The sequence below is a fragment of the Phocoena phocoena genome, chromosome 12 (assembly GCF_963924675.1).
Source record: "Phocoena phocoena chromosome 12, mPhoPho1.1, whole genome shotgun sequence".
NCBI lineage: Eukaryota > Metazoa > Chordata > Mammalia > Artiodactyla > Phocoenidae > Phocoena > Phocoena phocoena.
This window is the reverse complement of record NC_089230.1, coordinates 25,331,957-25,359,183: the sequence shown is the minus strand read 5'-3', so window position 1 is coordinate 25,359,183 and position 27,227 is coordinate 25,331,957. Positions and strand designations below refer to the sequence as shown.

Below are 27,227 nucleotides of genomic sequence, written 5' to 3'. Positions count from 1 at the left end.
AGTCTTTATTTTAAAGTCTATTTTGTGTGATACAAGAATTGCTACTCAAGGTTTCTTTTTTTTAAAAATTTATTTACTTTTTATTTATTTGTTTTTGGCTCAGTTGGGTCTTCGTTGCTGTGCACTGGTTTTCTCTAGTTGTGGCGAGCGGGGGCTACTCTTCATTGCGGTGCTCGGGCTTCTCATTGAGGTGGCTTCTCTTGTTGCAGAGCAATGGCTCTAGGCGCACGGGCTTCAGTAGTTGTGGCACGTGGGTTCAGTAGTTGTGGCTCTCGGGCTCTAGAACACAGGCTCAGTAGTTGTGGTGCATGGGCTTAGTTGCTCCACGGCATGTGGGATCTTCCCAAACCAGGGATTGAACCCGTGTCCCCTGCATTGGCATGCGGATTCTTAACCACTGCACCACTAGGGAAGTCCCTCCAGCTTTCTTTTGATTTCCATTTGCATGGAATCTCTTTTTCCATCCCTTCACTTTCAGTCTGTATGTGTCCCTAGGTCTGAAGTGGGTCTCTTGGAGACAGCATATAAATGGGTCTTGGTTTTGTATCCATTCAGCCAGTCTGTGTCTTTTGGTTGGAGCATTTAATCCATTTACATTTAAGGTAATTATTGATATGTATGTTCCTATTACCATTTCCTTAATTGTTTTGGGTTTGTTATTGTAGGTCTTTTCCTTCTCTTGTGTTTCCTGCCTAGAGAAGTTCCTCTAGCATTTGTTGTAAAGGTGGTTTGGTGGTGCTGAATTCTCTTAACTTTTGCTTATCTGTAAAGGTTTTAATTTCTCCATTGAATCTGAATGAGATCCTTGCTGGGTAGAGTAATCTTGGTTGTAGTTTTTTCCCTTTCATCCCTTTAAATATGTCCTGTCACTCCCTCTGGCTTGCAGAGTTTCTGCTGAAAGATCAGCTGTTAACCTTATGGAGATACCCTTGTATGTTATTTGTTGCTTTTCCCTTGCTGCTTTTAATATCTTTCTTTGTATTTAATTCTTGATAGTTTGATTAATATGTGTCTTGGCATGTTTCTCTTTGTGTTTATCCTGTATGGTACTCTCTGTGCTTCCTGGACTTGACTATTTCCTTTCCCATGTGAGGGAAGTTTGCAACTATAATCTCTTCAAATATTTTCTCAGATCCTTTCTTTTTCTCCTCTTCTTCTGGAACCCCTATAATTTGAACGTTGGTGCATTTAATGTTGTCCCAGAGGTCTCTGAGACTGTCCTCAATTCTCTTCATTCTTTTTTCTTTATCCTGCTCCCTGGCACTTATTTCCACCATTTTATCTTCCAGCTCACTTATCCATTCTTCTGCCTCAGTTATTCTGTTATTGATTCCTTCTAGAGTATTTTTAATTTCAGTAATTGTGTTGTTCACCACTGTTCGTTTGCTCTTTAGTTCTTCTAGATCCTTGTTAAATGTTTCTTGTATTTTCTCCATCAGTTTCTGAGATTTTGGATCATCTTTACTATCATTACTCTGAATTCTTTTTCAGGTAGGTTGCCTATTTCATCTTCATTTATTTGGTGTTGTAGGTTTTTACCTTACTTCTTCGTCTGTAACAATTTTTTTGTTGTTTAATTTTGTTTTTTGATGGGTGCTTCTGTATTCCTGTCTTACTGGTTGTTTGGCCTGAGACATCCAGCACTGGAGTTTGCAGGCAGTTGGATAGAGCTGGGTCTTGGTGCTGAGATGAGGACCTCTGTGAGGCCTTACTCCAATTGATACTCCCTGGGGTCTGAGGTTCTCCGTTAGTCCAGCAGTTTGGACTCGGAGCTCCCACCACAGGAGCTCAGGCCTGACCTCTGTCCTGGGAACCAAGATCCCACAAGCTTGCGGCAGGCGAAGTAACCGTCACCCAAAAACACGGACATCCAAATCCCTGGAACTGCCTGGCTGGTGCATGGCAATGGGGACCCAGGGCTGCAGGAGGGGCAGGGCAGTGGCCTCAGGTGCACAGGGCAGCCTGGTGTTCTCAGAGTCAGAGCCAGGCCATTTGCACCGCCCGCGCTGCCCAGCGTGCCAGGGACTCCACCTGGGCCTGACAGGCCCGGATTCACGTCCAAGGTGGCTTCAGCTATTTTTAACTTATAGCCAATTTGCCAGTTTTCTTATACATATCAGTTAATTTTCAAGGTTCATGTAAGATCTACACTACATGTGTGGCTGCTCTATCTCTTAAGTCCTTGTCAGTCTATAGATTTTCCTCTCCATCTCTCTTTTACGTCTTTGCAATTTATTTGTTGAAGAAGTGAGGTTCTTTGTCACGTAGAGTTTTCCGCTTGGATTTTATTGGTTGCTCCCCTTACAGTAGTGTATAACATGTTTTTCTTTCCCCTGCATATCCTATTAATTAGCTTGTCCACCCCCACTTATATTTTGAGGTTCATGAGAATTTCTTGTCACCTGGTTTTCGTATATTTATTGTGTATGACTTTGGTTTTGGCTCCTATTAATGGGGATATTCAAAATTGGGGAAGTAGGTTTTTTTTAATGGGAGTATTTCAACGTTGCATCTTCTCATACAGTTTTCTTTTGCTGGAAAATTGGAAGTATTAAAATAAGATATAGAGTGAGCTATTTTGCATATTCTACTCTAGATACTTTTGTACCTCAATAAACAAACTGTGGTATATACATACAATGGAATATAATTCATCCATAAAAAGGAATGAAGTTATGATACATGCTACAACATGGATGTACCTTGAAAACATTATGCTAAGTGAAATAAGCCAGACACAGGTTAGCAGGTGCTGGAGTGATGCGGAGAATGCAGAGTTGTTGCTTACTGGTTATAGTTTCTCTCTGAGGTAATGAAAAAGTCTTGGAAATTAATAGTAATGATGGTTGCACAACATCATATGTGTAATTAATACTACTGAATTACACATGTAAAAATGGTTAAAATGGCAATTTTTGTTATATATATTTATAATTTTTTTAAAAAGGATTAAAGTGATGGAACTAAAAGGATATTATTACTTTGCTATCATCAACTTCCAATGAATCTAACAATTGTTTCATATAGTAGAATTTACATACCACATCACCTTCCTCCTGAAGGGGAGTAAGGAAGACACTTGAACAGTATTTTTTTTTCTTTGACTTTGTCAGAACATGTAAATCATTTAATCCATGCTCATAGGCACTGAGGGCTACCTTACAGGGTGATGCCTTATATCCATATAGCGCTTGGTAGTTTTCAGAAGCCTTTTATATATAGTGTTTAGTTTGGTCTTGTGATGATTCTGTATCATGTTTGACTGAATTTCACAGGGGTCTGCTTTTGGTTTCCAGGTCTGATAGAAGTCTGGATCATTCTGCTGGAGCAGCTCACAGCAGCTGTGTCTAACTGTCCACGTCAGCACCAACCCCCGACCTTGGATTTGCTCTTTGAGCTGTTGAGAGATGTTACCAAAACACCTGGTAAGTATTTCTATGTCTGTCTTTTGAGGGAGTTTGTTATACATGTAACTTTTTTCAGGAAGGCATTTGTATTAGTGTCTATTTCACTGATGTAACCCCAGAGAGCATAATAGATGCTCGATATATATATTTGTTAAACATTTAAGACATGTCCTTGTATTGTTTATAGGTTTCCCACCAGTCCATTTATAAATAATGGGTGGTGGCCAGGTAGGTGAATGTGTAGAACCCCACTATATTCAGGCCAATGCTGTGGTATCAATGTCCCCTTGAGCCAGTTGGCTTTGCTCTGTTCTATGGTTACAGCCTTCCTCTGTGGCTGGGTCTCATATACTCCTGGCCCCAGGGCTGTCAGTAGGGCTTAACAGGTCTACCACTGACATGAACCAACCACTCAAAGGTATGAAGACAGCAACATCTTAATTGTCTAAGGGTCATAGGTGATTATATTTGGGAAAAGCCATCTAGTGAGTTCCTGATAGTACAGGAAATGGCCCTTGGGAATTTATTTCTTCTGAATTAGTCAAGGTTGGCATGCACACTTACTCATCAAATTTTCCCAAGATCGGAGAAATTTTTTATAGAAATTTTAGTTTTCACTAACAGAATCAGAACCACAAATGAAACCACTAGTTTAATTCCCGAGTAATAAGAGGAGTTTTGTATTCAGTATAAACTGATGAAGACTTGATAAGTGATACTGTTTTAAGATCCATAGCAAAGTTTATATCAGAATTTTTTTCAGGAACACCATTATAGCTACTCCTACACATTAAAAATTTAAAGACTTTCTATCCAAGAATGAGCAGGTATCTTATAGAATTAATTATATGCCACTATTTCTAAATCTGTTTTATTGGTCGGTATCATTTTCTACTACTAAGTGTGTATGAAGAGCGTTTTAGCCCAATAATTCTACACCTAGAAATCTATGAAAGGAAATTAACAGTAATGAAGAGAACATTCTGTATATAATGATGTTTGATGAAGCATCTTGGATACCAAAATAATTCTGAACACCCTAAATGGGTTAAATAAGTTGTGGTAAAAGCATGTAAATATCTACAGGCATTAAAATGAATATCTGAATAATATTTAGTGACATCAATAATTGTTTATAGGGCATTATGTTAAAATATATATAGTGTGGAGTACAAGCTCAACTTTCTGAGAAGCATTTGATAAATATACACATACACCCAAAGATAATACATTCAAAAAATACTAGAAGGAAATACATCAAAATATTATTTTCTTCTTCTTTATATCTCATGTGTTTTCTGTGTTTATTATGAAAAGGATACCTTGCTTTTGTAGTCAGAATTTTAAAAATCCATCAACATTTCCACAAATATTTTTATTAGTGTTATCCATAAAGCAAAATATAGAAACATCTTAAATTTCCATCAGTCAGGGAATGGATAAGTAAACTAATGCATATACAGTTTGAATAGTTTGGAACAGTACGTGGTAATAAAAATGAGGAATATCTAATTTGCTGACACAGAATGATCTCCAACTTGTAACTGTTATGGGCAAAAAATCAACATGCAGACCAAGGTTTACCGTATCCCATTTATATAAAAGTAATTTAAAAAAACCTCTATTTCTCTGTTTCTTATAAATATATGTACTCTTAGTTTCATATAAATATACATACTTAGAGTTCAAAGGGTGAACTTTTTCTTATATGTGTATTTGTATGTTTATGGGGACTAAGGAATTGATCAAGTGATACTTTAGCTTTATCAGTATTGTTTGAATTTTTAATGAGTATATTTACGTATTACGTAATTAAAATCATGCAGAAACAAAAAAGAAGAATGTCACCAAAGACCATATGTTTCCCAATCAGTGGTAAATTCTTTTTCCTTGCTCCTTCTCAGAATGGGGAGCTCCTGCGAAAGAGGAAAGAGGTGGGAAGCTCTCTGCCGTCACTTGGCACTGCCATTCTGTTGCAGGAGGGTGCTAAGGTCACAATTCTGATGCTGACCTTTCTTTTTCAGGACCAGGGTTTGGCATCTATGCGGTTGTTCACCTTCTCCTTCCTGTGATGTCCCTTTGGCTTCGCCGTAGCCATAAAGACCATTCTTACTGGGACGTGGCCTCTGCTAACTTCAAGCATGCCATTGGTCTGTCCTGTGAGCTGGTGGTGGAGCACATCCAGAGCTTCATCCACTCAGGTATCTATGGTGCCAGAGCAGCTCATGCTGAGTAGTTGTTTAGTAGACAGCAGCATTGTCTAGAAGTACTTAGTAAACACCAGTGCGTGATTTTTGTCCTGGGAATTATTAAAATAGAATTACGTGGTTAGTGCCAGCCTTCTAATAGTAGGTTGTCAAGAAGAAGATTGGTACCCCTGTGTCCTCTACAAAATTATCAAACAGAATGCTTAAAATACATGTGTGACTAAAAATAAAACACCTAATGAGGTCTAGGATATCTGTGCATTAGGAGAGGGGAGGCAAGTTCAAGTATATAATAAATTAAAAAAGAAGAAATACCCCTCTAGGCTGGGGGGTAAGGGACAGAGCGTATCCTATTGTCCTGCTGCATCTGGGGAGGCTAAATGGAAGAGGCAGGGTTTTAGAAAAGGCTCAGATTATGGGCAAGAGGTTACTTAACAGATTGGGGGGAAGAGGGGGGGGTCATATCTGTGGCACTTTGAAAAAGATTTGGAAGTGTGAGGTAGATAGTATGCTGAAGTCAGCAGACAGGGAGCTGTTATGTCAGCTGTGGTATCAGTGGAGCAGCATTTGTGAAATAGATACTTGGCATGGAAAGATCTGGAAATTTGGGAGCAGGAGGAATCTTGCTGCTAGCCCTAAAGGTTACAAAGAAAAGGGAAAGACATACAGAAGTTTAAGGGAAAAGGGGAGGTCAGAGGCTCCCTTGTTGGCGAGGTTAGAGAAACTCATGAGAACTTGACCCCAAGGAAGAGTCAAAAAGCAAAGATAAGAAATGGGGGTCTCCACTAAGCTTAGTAAGGACAATTTGCCCTGCAAAAAACACACCGATCGAGAAAGAAGAAAAATGGGTATTTCCACATGCAGGCACTAACTGCATCCCTAGGGGAAGAGTTTCTGTCCAGGTCCTGGCTTTGCACAGCTCAGGACCCTTGAGGATTCCACTGAGAATTGGTTCTGTGGCATCGCAAGGACTTTGTGGAAAAGAACACTGGCGTATTCCTTGAACTGGGCAAACAGAATGTGATTTGGGGAGGTCTTATTTTCTTTAGTCTGGGGACAGCATGCAGACTGAAGCCAAACTGAAAAGGTTCAAGAAGTAGTAGTTGGTATGAGAAGATTTTTTGTTTACTAAGAGCATTTAACTCAATCTAATGCAACGATCAGCCGTAAGGAATGTTTGTTTTATCTATCTTTCCCTTTAAGAATTAAAATTTTTTACTAGCTAATATTCAGGCTGTATAATAGTATATGTTCTATTTTGCTTAAGCAGAGGAATTATATACTTTGAAAAGGGTACATCAACACATTAAAGTGAGCCCCATGCATTTCATCTTGATATATCTAGAAATGGATGAAACAAGCTAAAATTAGGTAAAAACCAAGGTAATTTTTGCTATAATGAGTGTTTTATTTTTGTTGTTATGGCCATTTTTCTCATTGTTCTATTTCCCAGATACTTGTCTATTTTTTGTATCATTTAGCCTTTCCTCTTTTGCTGTAGTATAGATGCTGCCCAGCCCGTTCCTTTGCAATACCGCTGAGTGCAATCTTGCTTTGATTTTCCTGCAGACATCAGGTACGAGAGCATGCTGAACACCATGCTGAAGGACCTCTTTGAGTTGCTGGTGGCGTGTGTGGCCAAGCCCACAGAAACCATCTCCCGAGTGGGCTGCTCCTGTATTAGGTGACATCAAGGTTCCCTGGCTCTCCACAAAGCTGGAGTTTTTATTATGAAATCCAGGGGAATTAAATTCTTTGATGGTAGCAGTCTACTTCTTATAAATAAAAATGACTGTGCTACTAACTCTTCATTTCATCCAGTCAGCAAATATTTATTGTGTAAGTCACTATACAGGGTGCTCTGCTGCCCAGAAAGTGATGTGACCAAGGTCCCTACCCGCAGGGAGCAAAGAGAGTCATGGGAAAAGTGATAATAGGAAGGAGGAACTATAAATGCCATGAAAGGACGAGACGCCCGGGGAGTAGAGCAGTCAGCCAGAGCTTCTGTAGTAATGATACTTGGTCAGATCTCCCAAGGTGGGTTAGCTTCCGCTAGGTGGCGACTTTGTAAGCAGAAGAACAACATGAACACATACATGGAGATAAGAGTTACAAGTGACAAGAGGGTTTTATCTTGTTACGTGTAGAGGAGTAGTGGCAAATTGGGCTGGAATGGGAAAATTAGTATAGAATATATACATGCAAGCCTAAGTTTAAACATCAGCCTATTTGTAGTGGGGATCCATTGATATATATATTTTTTTTTACATTAAATGGGTTAGGAAATAGTATTAGGACAACGGCATACCAGATGGGCCGAAGGCAAGAGTGACAAAAGCCAGCAAAACTTGTAAGGGAACTATAGACTAAATCTAGGCACGCGTCTGGAAGGACCTACCTACCTTTTGTGACAATAAAATATATGAATTCAAGACTTCTTTCCTTTTTTCTCCTGGCAGGTACGTCCTCGTGACAGCGGGCCCCGTGTTCACGGAGGAGATGTGGAGGCTGGCTTGCTGTGCCCTGCAGGACGCCTTCTCGGCCACACTCAAGCCGGTGAAGGTAAGTCACTCAGAGGAGAGACCAGGGCACCTCCAGCCTTCCTGGTGATCCTCAACTTGGGTCTCCTGGATTCCACCTCCCTCCTTGTAGAAGGCGGTCTCACTTGGTGGGAACAAGGTAGCTGGATCAGTACTTTGTCTCAGACACAGGGCCTGGAGCCATGAACTCAGGTGCACCCAGCGAACGACTGCTGTGTTTCTCCCCAGGATCTGCTGGGCTGCTTCCACAGCGGCACCGAGAGCTTCAGCGGGGAAGGCTGCCAGGTGAGGGTGGCGGCTCCATCCTCCTCCCCCAGTGCTGAGGCTGAGTACTGGCGCATCCGAGCCATGGCTCAGCAGGTAAGGATGGGGTTTTGGATCCCAGGGTCTCTGGAAGCTTGAGATATTGCTAGGGGTCGTTTCTGAAGGCCGTGCATCACCACACTGCCTTTCATTCCTTTAGGGACATATGTGTCCTGGCTCTGAGCTCTAGCCAGTGCTGTTCTTTTCCAGAAATCACTTGAACCTAGTCAAGAGCGTCATAGTCCTCTCACCATTTCTAGCTTGTTGCATCCTGCAGTACCCTGATCAAATAGGGTCCTTTTCCACCCGGCCGCTGCACTTCATACATAACTTGACTTGCACTACTTATGTTATTATAGTTACTGAAATACTATTGTTAATGCTAGACTATGAGTGTCTAAAAATGGTAAACTTATTTTTTTTCCTGTATCTCCTATACACAGCAAAGAGCTTAACATTTACAAGTTGTTTAATAAATTTGAGTTGAATGTTAACTAACCGGTAAAATTAAGATGTACTTATCCGTGCAGGAGTCACCATGTACCAATGACTTTTTCTTCTGACACATGGCAGAAGTCACAAAAGTTGGTTGTAAGCTGATGAGCCAGGAGCAGAGAACATATTCTGTATATTGGTAGTCCTAGAGCAGGGCAGATGGAAGGCACTTATTAAATATTTCTTGAATCAATGAATCACTAAATTACAGAAGTCCTTAACAGAATTTCCCCTTAGCACATTGATAACCCAGGATTCCCTATCAACAAAAAGAACTCAGTCACGTTCACCCTATTAGTCGAGAAGTTTCCTGCCAGGTCTGGCTTCTGAAGCGCTTTCCCCAGCTCTCCTCAGAGAGTGGGGCAAGAACCTCCTACCTTCAACTACTCACATCTGCTGAGCACATTCCTAACATCCCAGACACGGGTTCTGGCCAGGAACCATAACAGAGAAGGCAAGAGGGTGGTACTCGTCTGAAGGGGTAGCCTCTCTAAGTAGAAAGCCTTCACAGCTGACTAGATGAGGAATTTCCCCATGTGCATCCAGCAGTCTTTCCACCCACAGCAAGAATATGAGAATGGAATCCTGTTCTGAAATAGTTAGTGAATCTTTCATTTCTTCATATTACTTTCTTCTTCAGTCCCAAACCTTCTCCCATATTTACTCTTCAGATAACCCAGTATTCAATGATGATAATTTTTTTTTTTTTAATGATCTGATAATTTAACAAGAGTTGGAAAGAAAAAATTCCTTAAGAATACTCAGGTTTCCAAAGGGAAGTAGTGAAGGTATATTAAATAATGTCAAATGAAATCATTTGGATCAGAATCCGAGAAGTGGCTACTGTTTTCTAAGTCACTTCTCCTATTGGCTGTTAATAGAGCAGCATGGCCACAGCAGCAGCCCTGACAGGAGAAGCCCCAATTAGTTTCCTGTTCCTGCGTGGTTTAGACAGAGAAGACCTCTTTTTTATTTACTCTTAACAACATTAAATGTCAGTCCTTGCTATTTGGAGTGTAATGACTTGTCACGTGGCAGAAGCAGTAGTGTTATTACTGTTCGTGCCAGCAGCTAACTTTGAGTACTTACTCTTCTGTTCTAATGCTTTGCATATGTCAGTACACACATATTAATTCATTTAATTCTCTCAACAAACATACCAGTAGGAAATCATTACCAACCTCATTTTAAAGGTGAAAAAATGAGTAGAAAGAATGAGTAGAAAGAGTGAGCCACTTGCCGAAGGCCATCCAGCTGATCCCTGGCGGAGGCAGGTCGAGGATGGTGGCCCTCTGACCTGTACCTTTGGATATGTGTGCAGGTGTTTATGTTGGACACCCAGAGCTCCCCAAAGACTCCCAACAACTTTGATCATGCTCAGTCCTGTCAGCTCATTATTGAACTGCCTCCTGATGAGAAGCCAAATGGACACACCAAGAAAAGGTAAGCAACTAAGCGCTCATAAATAGGACAGTTCATTTATCCCCAGCTCCTGCTCATTGTAATTCAGGCTTCAGCCAAGAATACTGAAAATGGTTGTGGAGTCACTTAGCAAAAACTTGCTAGCATTTTAACCAAATTTCCCACATTTCACATGTGTTCGTTTGCTAGGGCTGCCATAACAAAGTACACAGACTGGGTGGCTTAAACAACAGGAAATTAATTTCTCACAGTTCCAGAGCCCAGAAGTCCAAGATCAGGGTGGCAGCCATGTTGGATTCTTCTGAGGCCTCCCTCCTTGGCTTCTAGATGAACGTCCGTTCCCTGTGTCTTTGCATGGTCTTTCCTCTGTATGTGTCTTTGTGCAAATTTCTTCCTCTTAGGAGGACACCAGTCATACTGGATTAAGGCCCATCCTAATGCCCTCATTAACCCAATTATTTCTTTAAAGACCCTTTTTCCAAGTATGCATTCTGTGATACTATGGATTAGGACTTCCATGTATGAATTTGCCAGGGGCGGGGCACAACTCACTAGCTATAGCATCATACATATCATAATCCTTTTTAAAAAAATAATATGAGCTCTGATTCATATTGTTTCAGTGAGAAATAACATCATTAACTTCTCATGAGCAGTACAGCTGTTAGGATACAGAAAACTCAGTGCATGCCACAGGAAACTTGCTCTCTTTAAATATATCATCCTGCCAAAAAAACCATTGTTCCTAGAGTTTAAGATGAAGCCAGTGACTGAAAGTTCCCTTTTTAAAACTTCTGACACACTAATAATGATGATAAGTATTTGAGTTCAATAGATGAAGTACAGGGAGTAGGTAATCATGAGGAAACATTCAGGGAGACTGCGAAGCGGGGCGAAGCGGGGGAGCTGGAATCAAAACCAGGTCTAGCTGAGCGCAATGCCCGTGTCCTTTACCATTTCCATGTTAGGGAGAGAGTGTGACTTTTCCAAAAGTTACCAGGTAGCATAGCAGTTTGATTAATAGACCTATTTGGGTGAAATTTCCAGGTGCTAACTTTTTTTAGTCAGGTGTGTGTGGTACATACAGAAGACTATGTGGAAGGTTCAAAGGTTATCAAGCATGAATAAAAAGTGAAATAACTCTGAACCTGCCACTGCCCTTCAGAAGTAGAACTTTAGCGATATCCCACGTATTCCTCCCAATTCTGTGCCCTGCTTCCCTCCACTGCCGATCACGCAAAAGTGTTGGGCATTTTTATCTATTCTGCATACCAAGGATTGTGCATTCCTTTCCACAGCTTTAAGCATTGATCTGCTTTCAAATTTCAGTTCTTTTCTCACCTGTTTTCCTTTTTTTATATATTTCTAGTCCCTTCAGCCAATTATTCCTACTGAAACAATTTTTGAAGTAAAAGGAGAAAAAGGGGGAGAGGAATAATAAGCTGAATTCACATTATAAATAAAACACAGGAAAAATAGGATCACCTAATATTCCTATGTTACTGGTTTAACGGTTTTAAAAGGTTAAGATTTAAAAATTTATCACCATGGTTCCTCAGTTTACTTAGTACTTTCAATAGACAATCACCCCCTCAATAGACAATCACCCCCTCAATAGACAATCACCCCCTCAATAGACAATCACCCCCTCAATAGACAATCACCCCCTCAATAGACAATCACCCCCTCAATAGACAATCACCCCCTCAATAGACAATCACCCCCTCAATAGACAATCACCCCCTCAATAGACAATCACCCCCTCAATAGACAATCACCCCCTCAATAGACAATCACCCCCTCAATAGACAATCACCCCCTCAATAGACAATCACCCCCTCAATAGACAATCACCCCCTCAATAGACAATCACCCCCTCAATAGACAATCACCCCCTCAATAGACAATCACCCCCTCAATAGACAATCACCCCCTCAATAGACAATCACCCCCTCAATAGACAATCACCCCCTCAATAGACAATCACCCCCTCAATAGACAATCACCCCCTCAATAGACAATCACCCCCTCAATAGACAATCACCCCCTCAATAGACAATCACCCCCTCAATAGACAATCACCCCCTCAATAGACAATCACCCCCTCAATAGACAATCACCCCCTCAATAGACAATTACCCCCTCAATGAAATTCAGTAAAACAGGAAAAGCACAAATTCTTTAGTAGAAGCCACTATGCCTTAAAACATCCTCTAAAATTCTTTAAGTATTTTGCGTTGTTGGATTTGACTCATTCACAGGGGCAATTCTTAGCACAGAAAGTAGGAGAAGATGAGTTAGACGTAAGAAAAGTTTGTGCATCTGCTGGTTAGGTGCGTCCTCAGAGGTCCACATTAAAATCACCCATGGGGAAAAAAAAGACTGGAACTAAAACCAGATTGCAACATTTAAGTAAAGAGAAATCTGGGTTTGCTTGTTTGTTTTAACATCTTTATTGGAGCATAATTGCTTTACAATGGTGTGTTCGTTTCTGCTTTTATAGCAAAGTGAATCAGTTATACATATGTTCCCATATCTCTTCCCTCTTGCGTCTCCCTCCCTATCCCACCCCTCTAGGTGGTCACAAAGCACTGAGCTGATCTCCCTGTGCTATGCGGCTGCTTCCCACTAGCTATCTATTTTACCTTTGGTAGTGTATATATGTCCATTGCCACTCTCTCACTTTGTCACAGCTTACCCTTCTCCCTCCCCATATCCTAATGAAACTTAAAAGCTTTTGCACAGCAAAGGACACCATAAACAAGACCAAAAGGGAACCCTCAGAATGGGAGAAAATATTTGCAAATGAAGCAACTGACAAAGGATTAAGCTCCAAACTTTACAAGCAGCTCATGCAGCTCAATATCAAAAAAACAAACAACCCAATCCAAAAATGGGCAGAAGACCTAAATAGACATTTCTCCAAAGAAGATATACAGACTGCCAACACACACATGAAAGAATGCTCAACATCATTAGAGAAATGCAAATCAGAACTACACTGAGATATCATCTCACACCAGTCAGAATGGCCATCATCAAAAAATCTAGAAACAATAAGTGCTGGAGAGGGTGTGGAGAAAAGGGAACCCTCTTGCACTGTTGGTGGGAATGTAAATTGATACAGCCACTATGGTGAACAGTATGGAGGTTCCTTAAAAATCTAAAAATAGAACTACCATACGACCCAGCAATCCCACTCCTGGGCACATACCCAGAGAAAACCATAATTCAAAAAGAGTCATGTACCACCGTGTTCACTGCAGTTCTAGTTACAGTAGCCAGGACATGGAAGCAACCTAAGTGTCCATCAACAGATGACTTCCGAAGGTTGTGTTCAGGAGTCCAGGCTGCCAGCAGGATGGGGTTGAAATGTCAGAGCCACTGCTCAAGGAGACCATTTCTTCCAGGCACCTGCACTCAGAACTAATCTGGTTTTTGTTATTTTGGTTTGTTTTGAATGCTTCTCTCAGCATATGTTTGCCCTGGGACAAGAAGATGAGAAAGGCACTGCCCTGTCCCTTGAAGAATTATGGTATAGTGGGGAGGCCAGCCCAGTGACAGGATTTCCCTTCTTAGTTAGGGTCCTGTAGTTGTGGACATGAAGCACTAGACCAAATTGGTGGCTTTCACAGCCTGCTTCTTCAAAAGAGTGCATATTCAGGTCTCCTAATACCTCAAGTAACTTCCATGGTGGGGGAATTGGGAGGGGTTGGGGAGTTACCATTTAATGGGTTCAGAGTTTCTGTTTGTGATGATGAAAAAGTTCTAGAAATAGTGGTGATGGTTACACAACATTATGCATGTACTTAATGCTACTGAATTGAACTTTTAAAAATGGTTAAAATGGTAACATCAGGTTATATATATTTTACCACAGAAAAAGTTGCTTAAGTGATATGTTAGAAGAGGTTACTGTTTGTGAGTGACAGCTCTTTGTACATATTCCATTTTTGCTGAAAGTACGATGTTTTCTTTGAGATACCACTACACAAAGGTCAAGGTCAACTTTTAAAAAATGTATGGGAGGATTTTTGTTCTTTTCCTGGGCTTCCCTGGTGGCGCAGTGGTTGAGAGTCCGCCTGCTGATGCAGGGGACATGGGTTCATGCCCTGGTCCGGGAAGATCAGAGCGGCTGGGCCTGTGAGCCATGGCTGCTGCGCCTGCGCGTCCGGAGCCTGTGCTCCGCAGCGGGAGAGGCCACAACAGTAGAGAGGCCCACGTACTGCCAAAAAAAAAAAAAAAAAATTTTTCCTGCTAGTTATAAAACAATTTTTAAATTCATGGTCTTAAAAAATGGTACAAATGAACTTATTTACAAAACAGAAGTAGAGTCACAGATGTAGAAAACAAACTAATGGTTACCAGAGGGGAAAGGGAGTGGGGAGAGAGAAATTGGGAGATTGGGATTGACATATACAAACTACTATATATAAAATAGATAACTAATAAGAACCTACTGTATAGAACAGGGAACTCAATACTCTGTAATGGCCCATATGGGAAAAGAATCTTAAAAGGAGATATAGGTATATATGTAATATGTATGAGATATAGTAACTGATGCACTTTGCTGTACACCTGAAACTAACATGACATTGTAAATCAACTATACTCCAATAAATAAATTTTTTTAAGTATTAATGTAACAGTTGGACTTTTGAAATCAGTAGTATGAGTGAGTTGTAATTTTGTCATTATCCAGTTATGGGAATTAGTTTGCAACATCATGGCATAAGCTATTTTCGTGAAATTCTAAGAGCAGTGAAAAGAATGGGAAGCCATAAACCCAAAACCACATTGGTGGATTAAAATGTTGCAATTGGAATTGAGAGTGTTTTCTTAGTACAGGAATCCAGCCAAACAAAAGGGGCTGGATCACCAAAATGTGAGCATGCACTTCTAATGTTGCCTTATCAGGGCTGTGCCCTGATTGATTAGGAAGTTGTCATGACTGACTGGCGGGTTGCACCTGCTTCTCAACCAGGAGATCTGGCCAGATGTCTAGGGAGCATTCACCCTCTCCCACCTCCCCCAAATGCACATCCACGGCCCACAAAGAAGTCCCACATCTGTGCTGGCAGAAAAGGATGCAGAAAGGAATTAGCCTGTGCTGAGTGAATGCTGTTTTCTCTCCTAGGTTTGTTTTAGAAAGCTGCAAATTAAATTATCAATTTCATTTCTTTCTTTGAAAATATTAGCCCCATAACACCTCTAAAGTTAAAAAACTTTTCAGTGTTTAGACCTTCTCTATCTCCCACACTGGAAGCACTAAAGCTTTTATACATATGTACCTAAAGCATTAACATTTTTAATCCTGGAAAACTGGTTTGGTGCCTATAAACCGACTTCAGTAAGATTCTAAAAGCTTTGGGTTTGAAGATGGTGGAGTAGAAGGACATGAGCCTCATGCCTTCTTATGGGAAAACCAAAATCACAACTAACTGCTGAACAAACCACTGACAAATAAATGCTGGAACCTACCAAAAAAGACACCCTACATCCAAAGAAGAAGCCACAATGAGACAGTACGAGGGGCACAATCGTGATAAAATCAAACCCCATACACACCAGGTGGGCAGCCCACAAACTGAAAAACAATTATACCACAGAAGTTCTCGCACAGGAATGAAAGGTCTGAGGCCCACGTCAGGCTCCCCTGCCTGGGGGTCTGGAGGAGGAGCCCCCATAGAATCTGGCTTTGAAGGCCAGCGGGGTTTGATCGCAGGACTTCCACAGGACTGGGGGAGACAGAAACTCCACTCTTGGAGGATGCACACAGGGCTCATGCACAGTACCCAGGGGAAAAAGCAGAGACCTCATAAGAGACTGGCCAGACTTACCTGCTAGTATCGGAGGGTCTCCTGCAGAGTTGGGGGTGGGGGGTGGCTGTGGTTCACTGCAGGAACAAGGACACTGGTGGCGGCAGTTCTGGTGAATGTTCATTGGTGTGAGCACTCTTGGAGGCCGCCATTTTCTCACCAAGACCTGGCCCCACCCAACAGCCTGTAGGCTCCAGTGCTGGGATGCCTCAGGCCAAACAACCAACAGGGAAGGAACACAGCCCCACCCATCAGCAGGCAGGCTGCTTAAAGTCTTCCTGAATAAATAGCTGCCCGATGAACACACCCCCTGACATGGCCCTGCCCACCAGAGGGAAAAGATCCAGCTCCACCCACTGGTGGACAGGTACCAGTCCCTCCCACCAGGAAGCCTGCACAGGTCTCTTAGACAGCCTCATCCACCAGGGGGCAGACAGCAGAAGCAAGAAGGACTACAACCCTGCAGCCTGTGGAATGGAAACTGCAATCACAGAAAGTCAGACAGAATGATACGTCAGAGGAATATGTCCCAGATGAAAGAACAAGATAAAACCCCAGAAGAACAACTAAGTGAAGTGGAGCTAGTCAATCTGCCTAAAAAAGAATTCAGAGTAATGATAGTAAAGATGTCCAAGATCTTGAAAAAAAGAATAGAGGCACAGATTGAGTAGACACAAGAAACAAAGACCTAGAAGAACTAAAGAACAAACAATATAATAACTGAATTGAAAAATACACTAGAAGGAATCAATAGTAGAATAACTGGGGCAGAAGAACAGATAAGTGAGCTGGAATACAGAATGATAGAAATCACTACTGTGGAACAGAATAAAGAAAAAAGAATGAAAAGAAAGGAGGACAGCCTAAGAGACCTGTGGGTCAACATTAAATACACCAACATTCACATTATAGGGGCCCCAGAAGGAGAAGAGAAAGGACCTAAGAAAATATTTGAAGAGATAAGCGAAACACTTCCCTAACATGGGAAAAGAAACAGTCACCCAAGTCAAGAAAATGCAGAGTCCCAGGCAGGATAAACCCAAGGAGGAACACACTGAGACACATAGTAATCAAACTGACAAAAATTAAAGATAAAGAAAAAATATTAAAAGCAACAAGGGAAAAGAAACAACCTACAAGGGAATTCCCATAAGGTTATCAGCTGATTTCTCAGCAGAAATTCTGCAGGCCAGAAGGGAGTGGGATTATATATTTAAAGTGATGGAAGGGAAAAACCTACAACCAAGAGTATTCTACACAGCGAGGCTCTCATTCAGATTTGGCAGAGAAATCAATAGCTTTACAGACAAGCAAAAGCTAAGAGAATTCGGCACCACCAGACCAGCTTTGCAACAAATGCTAAAGGAACTTCTCTAAGCAGAAAAGAAAAAGCCACAACTAGAAACAAGAAAATTATGAATGGAAAAGTTCACTGGTAAAGGCAAATGTACAAAAATAGGAAATAATCTGCACACAAATATATGAAAACCAGCAATTGTGAGGAGATCACAAATGCAGGATATTGGAAATGCATTTGAAATTAAAAGAACAGCAACTTAAAACAATCTTGCTTTTTATATAGACTTCTATATCAAAAACCTCATGGTAACTGCAAACCGAAAATCTACAATAGATACACACACAAAAAAGAAAAAGTAATCCAAACACAACACTAAAGTTAGTCATCAAATCACAAGAGAGGAGAACAAAAGAGGAAGGGAAGAAAAAGCACCTACAAAAACAAATTCAAAACAATTAAAATGTCAATAAGAATATATATATCAATAATTACTTTAAATGTAAACAGATTAAATGCTCCAAAAGACACAGACTGGCTGAATGGATACAAAAACAACACGTGTATATATGCTGTCTACAGGAGACCCACTTCAGATCTAGGAACACATAGAGATTGAAAGTAAGTGAATGGCAAAATGTATTCTGTGCAAATGGAAATCAAAAGAAAGCTGGAGTGGCAATATTTATATAAGACAAAATAGACTTTAAAGATTGTTACAAGAAACAAAGAAGGACACTACATAATGATCAAGGGATCAACCCAAGAAGATATAACAATGGCAAATATATGTGCACCCAACATAGTATCCGCCTTATATATTGAGGTGCTCCTAACAGCCATAAAAGAGAAATCAACAGTAACATAATAATAGTGGGGGACTTTAACATCCCACTTACATCAATGGACAGATCATCCAGACAGAAAATAAATAAGGAAACACAGGCTTTAAATGACACATTAAACCACAAGGATTTAACTGATATTTACAGAGCATTCCATCCAAAAGCAGCAGAATACACATTCTTTTCAAGTGCACATGGAACATTCCCCAGGATTGATCACATGCTGGGCCACAAAGCGAGGCTTGGTAAATTTAAGAAAATTGAAATCATATCAAACATCTTTTCCGACCACAATGCTATGAGATTAGAAATCAACTACAAGAAAAAAACTAAAAGACACAAACACATAGAGGCTAAACAATATGCTACTAAGCAACGAATGGATCACTGAAGAAATCAAATAGGAAATCAAAAAAGACCTAGAGACGAATGAAAATGAAAGCATGATAATATAAAAGCTATGGGATGCAGCAAAACAAGTTCTAACAGGGAAGTTTATAGCAATACAATCTTACGTCAGGAAACAAGAAAAATCTCAAATAACCTAACCTTACACGTAAAGCAACTAGAGAAACAAGAAAAAACCCCCAAAGTTAGTAGAAGGAAAGACACCATAAACGTCAGAGCAGAAACAAATGAGATACAGACAAAGGAAACAATAAAAACATCAGTGAAACTAAAAGTTGGTTCTTTGAGAAGATAAAAAAATTTGATAAACCTTTAGCCAGACTCATCAAGGAAGAGAGGGAAGAGAGCTCAAGTCAATAAAATTAGAAATGAAAATGAAGTTACAACAGATACCACAGAAATACAAAGAACCATAAGAGACTATTATAAGCAACTATATGCCAATAAAATGGAAAACCTGGAAGAAATGGACAAATTCTTAGAAAGGTACAATCTCCCAAGACTGAACCAGGAAGAAATAGAAAATATGAAAAGACCAATCACAAGTACTGAAATTAAAACTGTGATTTAAAAACTCCCAACAAAATACCAGGGCCAGATGGCTTCACAGGTGAATCCTACCAAACATTTAGAGAAGAGCTAACACCCATCGTTCTCAAACTCTTCCAAAAAATTGCAGAGAAAGGAACGCTCCCAAACTCATTTTATGAGGCCACCATCATGCTGATACGAAAACCAGACAAAGATACAACAACAAAAAAAAGAAAATTAAAGGTCAATATCACTGATGAACGTAGATGCAAAAATACTAGCACACCAAATCCAACAATACATTAAAAAGATCATACACCATGATCAAGTGGGATTTATCCCAGGGATACAAGGGTTTTTCAATATGCACAAATCAATCAGCGTGATACACCACATCAACAAATTGGAGAATAAAAACTATATAATCATCTCAATAGATGCAGAAAAAGATTTTGACAAAATTCAATACCCATTTATGATTTTAAAAATCTCCAGAAAGTGGGCACAGAGGAAACATACCTCAACATAATAAAGGCCATATATGATGAACCTACTGCTAAAATCATACCCAACAGTGAAAAACTGAAAGCATTTCCTGTAAGATCAGGACAAGGATGTCCACTCTCATCACTTTTATTCAACTTTTTTTTTTTTTTTTTTTTTTGCGGTACGCAGGCCTCTCACTGTTGTGGCCTCTCCCACTGCGGACCACAGGCTCCAGACGCACAGGCTCAGCAGCCATGGCTCACGGGCCCAGCTGCTCCGCGGCATGTGGGATCTTCCCAGACCGGAGCACAAACCCATGTCCCCTGCATCAGCAGACAGACTCTCAACCACTGTGCCACGAGGGAAGCCCTATTCAACATAATTTTGGAAGTCCTAGCCACAGCAATCAGAGAAGAAAAAGAAATAAAGGGAATCCAAATTGGAAAAAAGTAAAACTGCCACTGATTGCAGATAACATGACACTATACATAGAAAGTCCTAAAGATGATACCAGAAAACTACTAGAGCTCATCGATGAAATTGGTAAAGTTGCAGGATACAAAATAAATACAGAGAAATCTGTTGCATTTCTGTACACTAACAGCGAACAGTCAGAAAGCAAAATTAAAGAAACAATCCCACTTACCATCACATCAAAAAGAATAAAATACCTAGGAATAAACCTACCTAAGAAGGCAAAGGACCTGTACTCTGAAAACTATGACACTGATGAAAGAAATTGAAGATGACACAAAAAGTTGGAAAGATATACCATGTTCTTGGATTGGAAGAATCAATAGTGTCAAAATGACTATACTACCCAAGGCAATCTACAGATTCAGTGCAATCCCTATCAGATTACCGATGGCATTTTTCATAAGACTAGAACAAAAAATTTGTATAGACACACAACAGACCCCAAATAGCCAAAGCAATCTTTTTTTAAAAATTTTTTTATTTATTCATATATTCAATTTTTGGCTGCATTGGGTATTTGCTGCTGCACGTGGGTTTTCTCTAGTTGCTGAGAGCAGGGACTAATATTCGTTGCGGTGCGCAGGCTTCTCTTTGCGGTGGCTTCTCTTGTTGCAGAGCACAGGCTCTAGGCACGTGGGCTTCAGTAGTTGTGGCTCGCGGGCTCTAGAGCACAGGCTCAGTAGTTGTGGCGCACGGACTTAGTTGCTCCACAGCATGTGGGATCTTCCCGGACCAGGGCTCGAACCTGTGTCCCCTGCATTGGCAGGAGGATTCTTAACCACTGCACCACCAGGGAAGCCCCAAAGCAATCTTGAGAAAGATAAACAGAGCTGGAGGAATCAGGCTCCCAGACTATACTACAAAGCTACAGTCATCAAAACAGTACAGTACTGGCACAAAAACAGAAATATAGATCAACAGAACAGGATAGAAAGCCCAGAAACAAACCCACACAACTGTAGTCAATTAATCTACAACAAAGGAGGCAAGATTATATAATTGAGAAAAGAATCTCTTCAAGAAATGGTGCTGGGGAAACTGGACAGCTACATGTAAAAAAATGAAATTAGAACACTCTTTAACACCATACACAAAAATAAACTCAAAATGGAATAAAGACCTAAACCTAAGACCAGATATTATAAAACTCTTAGAGGAAGATACAGGCAGAACACTCTTTGACAGAAATTGCAGCAATATCTTTTTCATTCCGTCTCCTACAATAATGGAAATGAAATGAAAAATAAACAAATGGGACCTAATTAAGCTCAAAAGATTTTGCACAGCAAAGGAAACCATAAACAAAACAAAAGGACAACCCACAGAATGGGAGAAAATATTTGCAAACAATGCGACCAACAAGGGATTAATCTCCAAAATTTACAAACAGCTCGTGCGGCTCAATATTGAAAAAAACAAACAACCCAATCATAAAATGGGCAGAACACCTAAATAGACATTTCTCCAAAGAAGACATACGGATGACCAGGAAGCACATGAAAAGGTGCTCAAGATCTCTAATTAGAGAAATGCAAATCAAGACTACAATAAGATATCACCTCACACCCTTCAGAATGGCCATTATCAAAAAGTCTACAAACATTAAATGCTGGAGAGGGTGTGGAGAAAAGGGAACCCTCCTACACTGTTGGTGGGAATGTAAATTGGTACAGCCACTATGGAGAACAGTGTGGATGTTCCTTAAGAAACTGAAAACAGAGCTATGATCCAGCAATATGATCCAGCAATCCCACTCCTGGGCATATATCCAGGGGAAAATGGTTCAAAAGGATACATGCACCCCATTGTTCATTGCAGCACTGTTTACAATAGCCAAGACATGGAAACATTCATCTGTGTGTTGACAGATGAATGGATAAAGAAAATGTGGTACATATATACAATGGAATATTACTCAGCCATTAAAAAGAATGAAATAATAACATTTGCAGCAACACAGATGGACCTGGAGATTATCATACTAAGTGAAGTGAGTCAGACAAAGAAAGACAAATATCATATGATATCGCTTATATGCGGAATCCAGAAAAAATGATACAAACAAACTTATTTACAAAGCAGGGACAGACTCACAGATTTAGTGAATGAATTTACGGTTACCAGAGGGGAAGTATGGAGGGGAGGGATAGATTGGGAATTTGGGATTGACTGGTACACACTGCTATATTTAAAATAGATAACCAACAAGGACCTACTGTGTAACACAGGGAAGGAACTCTGCTCGATACTCTGTAATAACCTAAAAGGGAAAAGAATTTGAAAAAGAATAGATACATGTATATGTATAACTGAATCACTCTGTACACCTGAAACTAACACAACATTGTTAATCAACTATACTCTAAATTTAAAAAAAAATCTCTCCAGGTATTCTCATAGCTAGGTGTCTTAGCAGAGTTGACACACTTGACAGTTGTAGTCAGAATTCCTATATCTGGAATGTGCAGACCAGTAAATACTTCCTTCTTCCTCTCTCTTCCCCCAAGCCTATATGGAATATTGCTTTTGTCTGGGTATGTTATACAACGTGCTGTCACATCCTGACTTTGTACTTTCAGAGGCTATCCTTGCACAAGATAAAATGATGCAACCAGTTAAAGAATAACATGGAATCTTGCAATTAGCTATTTCTTGGATTTCCTAGATAACTAGCAGAAGAGAGATTTTAAGCTCTTAAGCCTATCTTAGTGAAATAAAGACTTCATTCCTAGATATGCAGGAAAAAGTGAAACTGGGGAAACAAAATGAACTCAAATGTCCAAGCATAATGTTAATTATTATATTTTAATTTTTCTGTTTATTAAAAATTCCTCAGCCGTCACTTAAAAAAATAGTAAAAGCATTGGGTTTAAGGAAAAATGGCAAAGGGTTGGGAAAAGGCCAATTAAAATTACTATAACGCAACAGAAATTGTTACTTTCTTGATTTGTTTTATTACTCATAACTATGAAAGAAAACAGGTCATATAACATAATTGTGTCTACGTTAGAGATTTTTTAATAAAATTGTTCTATTTGTTTCCTAAGTCTTGTTGAGAATCGTTAACTCAATATCATAATATTAATTCTATAGCTCCCAGATTTTAAAAGTGTCAGGAATTCCATTAATCATGATTAAAACTGTCATCTTGTAATGCCCCAAGAAATTTGTCCTTTTTGAAGAAAGACATTAAAATACAAGTAGCTTAGTTTGTAATTTTGCCTAGTCATTCTGTTTGTGTAAGGGCTGAATTGCTTTAAGGTAACTCATATAAGGCAGCTGGCTACTAATCAATGCCTTTCTTTTCATTTGAAGTGTTTCCTTCAGGGAAATTGTGGTGAGTTTACTATCCCATCAAGTGTTACTCCAGAACTTATATGATATCTTGTTAGAAGAGTTTGTCAAAGGCCCCTCTCCCGGGGAGGAGAAGATCCAAGTGCCAGAAACCAAGCTGGCTGGCTTCCTCAGATACATCTCCATGCAGAACTTGGCCGTCATCTTTGACCTGCTGTTGGACTCCTACAGGACGGCCAGAGAGTTTGACACCAGCCCTGGGTTGAAGTGCCTGCTGAAGAAAGTGTCTGGCATCGGGGGCGCTGCCAACCTTTACCGCCAGTCTGCCATGAGTTTTAACATTTATTTCCACGCACTGGTCTGTGCTGTTCTCGGCAACCAAGAAACCATCACTGCTGAGCAAGTGAAGAAGGTCCTTTTTGAGGACGATGAGAGGAGCACAGATTCCTCCCAGCAGTGTTCATCAGAAGATGAAGACATTTTTGAGGAGACCGCCCAGGTGAGCCCCCCTAGAGGCAAGGAGAAGAGGCAGTGGAGGGCTCGGATGCCCTCCCTCAGTGTCCAGCCCATCAGCAACGCGGACTGGGTGTGGCTGGTCAAGAGGCTTCACAAGCTGTGCATGGAGCTGTGTAATAACTACATCCAGATGCACTTGGACCTGGAAAACAGTATGGAGGAGGCACCGATCTTCAAGAGCGACCCTTTCTTCATCCTTCCCTCCTTCCAGTCGGGGTCATCCACCCCATCCACTGGGGGCTTCTCGGGGAAAGACACACCTTCCGAGGATGACCGCAGTCAGACCCGCGATCACGCGGGCGAGCCGCTGAGCCTGAGGGGGACCAGCGGGGAAATGCTGCTGCTGCCCCCGAGTCCCAAGGTAGAGAAGAAGGACCCCAGCCGCAAGAAGGAGTGGTGGGAGAACGCCGGCAACAAAATCTACACAATGGCAGCTGACAAGACCATCTCAAAGCTGATGACCGAGTACAAGAAGAGGAAACAACAGCATAACCTGCCCACCTTCCCCAAAGAGGTCAAGGTGGAGAAGAAGGGAGAGCCACTGGGGCCCAGGGGCCAAGGCTCCCCGCTGCTCCAGCGGCCCCAGCACCTGATGGACCAGGGGCAGATGCGGCACTCCTTCAGCGCTGGCCCCGAGCTGCTGCGCCAGGAGAAGAGGCCCCGCTCGGGCTCCACCGGCAGCTCCCGGAGTGTCTCTGCAAGGGACGCCGAAGCCCAGATCCAGGTGGGTACCCGCCCCCCACCGGAGGATGCAAGGCTCCACAGCCAGCCATGCAGGAGAGAAGCTGGGTACCAGTGACACACCTGTGCCCCTCAGGGAGCACTCAGACACGTTATGATCCTCCACAGTCAGGAGACTGCCTGCCCCTAAGACATAGGATCCATCAGTATATCCTTGTGAAACTGAAATTGTATTCTCATATAATTTCAGGAATTGTTTCTATGGGTTATAACAGATACTACTGAGAATTAGGAACCCACCGGTGTAAATAAGATGACGCCAAAGCTTAGAAAATGGATGGACTTAAACCCAGGACTCAATGCCAGTTAATCATTTGAAGATAGCCCTGAAGCAATTCTGTAGTTATGAAGAATTATGTAAAGGGAAAAGGCAAAGTGCATATTATGTGGTTATTCCAATGAATTGTTTTCCTAGCCCGTCCTGAGCACATAAAAATTCTCATTTTCAGAGTGTTCCTATTCCTTTATATAATTAATATTTGCAATTCTATGGTACCTCCCAAAAATGAGCTTGAGAAGTAAAGAAGAGGGGCACTGTTTCATTCAATTTAAGAAACGATGAGATGGGAAAAGATAGAAGGATCTAAACTCATGGAGAGCCCTTTAAAAGCCATCTGGACGTTTATTAAGTTGTAGATTCCTGTTGCAAGCATAGTAAGATAGGAGCTCTTGGGCCCTAGGATTCTATGGACCTATACAGGAATGTATTCTTAGAATGAACATAAACTTGGAATTAGTATGAATCTTGCAAGATACATTTTTCCTCTGATGTATCTTGAACATAGAACTAAACTTCATAGTTCAGAATCCACAAAAATGATCTTAGACTGTATTTGTAAAAGTATCCAGTCAAACTGAGATGTAAGGTTATTCTTTAACAGATGACCTTCTTGACAAATAACAAACCTTAATTGCTTTTTCATGGCTTGGAGATTTGCTTATGATTTCAAAAGTTACCTTAAATTAAGGTAGACCTATTCCAAGTTTTCTAGACATTAGAGAGACTGCTGATTAAAAATGTCATATGGCCTATGAAAATCTCATCATGAGAAGGCAAGAGAGTTTTTAAAAATCTGAGGAGTAAGATTTCTGTATTCTGTAAAAGCTGGAAATAATGTATTCCTAATGTGAAATGAGTCTCTGCTAGTCCTTTTATATATATATATGAACTTAAACTGATGTTTTATTATAAGTGCATTAAATTAGTAAAGACTACATGTATTGAAGCCTAAAGCCTGAGAAAACTCATTTGCATATTAGCCATACTTGAGTACAAATGAAACTGCTGGAGAAAACGGCTGATTCTCTTAATCCCTCTCTCTTAGGCATGGACCAACATGGTGCTAACAGTTCTCAATCAGATTCAGATCCTTCCGGACCAGACCTTCACAGCGCTCCAGCCAGCAGTGTTCCCATGCATCAGCCAGCTGACCTGTCACGTGACTGACATCAGAGTTCGCCAGGCTGTGAGAGAATGGCTCGGCAGAGTGGGCCGTGTCTATGACATCATTGTGTAGAAGACTCACATTCCATTCCCAAGGAGATACACTAGGAGGGTTTAGAGTATGTCTGCCAACCCAGCTGATAGCATTTTCCCCACCACCAGCCCCCGTGACTCAGAGAACACCCAGTTGCTCCCTAACTAATCAGCACTGGGGCCATTCTGGATACTAAGGTTGTATCTGGATGACACAAGTGAAACTCTGAATTTGCACATAAGTTCAGAAGACTCTATATTCCTTGACACATTTCTGAATCTTATTTCCCAATGCTTTTGCCTGCAATATCGTCCCCAAATGAGTCACTTTCAAGGGCCACTCCTTTGAAAACATTACATTGATCCATCATTTTATTTATTTATTTATAACTACATCGGTCATTTACTACTCCACCGGGTCTTAGTTGCAGCATGCCTGCAGGATCTAGTTCCCCGACCAGGGATTGAACCCGGACGATCCATCATTTTAAAAAATGCAATAGCTAAAGAAATATCTGCTGGTAAGTCAAGCTGATGTACACACAGACATGATTACCAGACATGATTAATTGGAGGAAGATTTATATTATGATTATGAGTTCGGCAGGGAAGAAAACAGTTGGAAAAATGTATTCTTGGGTGTCATAATCTTTAAAATATTCCAGAACATTTCAAAATTGTTCCTACGTTGTCAAGATTTTCTGGTTGGTATTTACCAACTTCCTCATGTAAGGTACTATTGTGCCTTCACTTCCCTACTTCTAAAGGAAGGACATTCTTTCATGGCAGGATTTTAAGTCTGTGGCATGGCAGCCTTTGACACATAGTACCCAGTGGTATTGGCCGATACAGATAGTGCCAAATGACTTAAGACCGGCCACCCTGACTGTCCCAATAGTCTTTGCTTTTGTTCCCAACGCAAAAATGAAAAGGGAAAGAAAAAATGGTGCCTTAGTTCC

The 27,227-nt window shown here is 40.8% G+C and overlaps 1 protein-coding gene across 1 annotated transcript in view; it reads left to right on the top strand.

Moving 5' to 3' along the window:
* ARFGEF3 (ARFGEF family member 3) overlaps positions 1 to 26,308 on the top strand; it is a 182,477-nt gene extending 156,169 nt beyond the window's left edge. The window contains exons 27-34 of the mRNA XM_065888865.1: positions 3,297 to 3,425; positions 5,432 to 5,608; positions 7,184 to 7,298; positions 8,074 to 8,176; positions 8,383 to 8,514; positions 10,274 to 10,395; positions 23,556 to 24,774; positions 26,117 to 26,308. Of these exons, the coding sequence (XP_065744937.1) occupies positions 3,297 to 3,425; positions 5,432 to 5,608; positions 7,184 to 7,298; positions 8,074 to 8,176; positions 8,383 to 8,514; positions 10,274 to 10,395; positions 23,556 to 24,774; positions 26,117 to 26,308 (2,189 nt within the window). The remainder of the gene's footprint in view (positions 1 to 3,296; positions 3,426 to 5,431; positions 5,609 to 7,183; positions 7,299 to 8,073; positions 8,177 to 8,382; positions 8,515 to 10,273; positions 10,396 to 23,555; positions 24,775 to 26,116) is intronic.
* Positions 26,309 to 27,227: the final 919 nt, after the last annotated feature.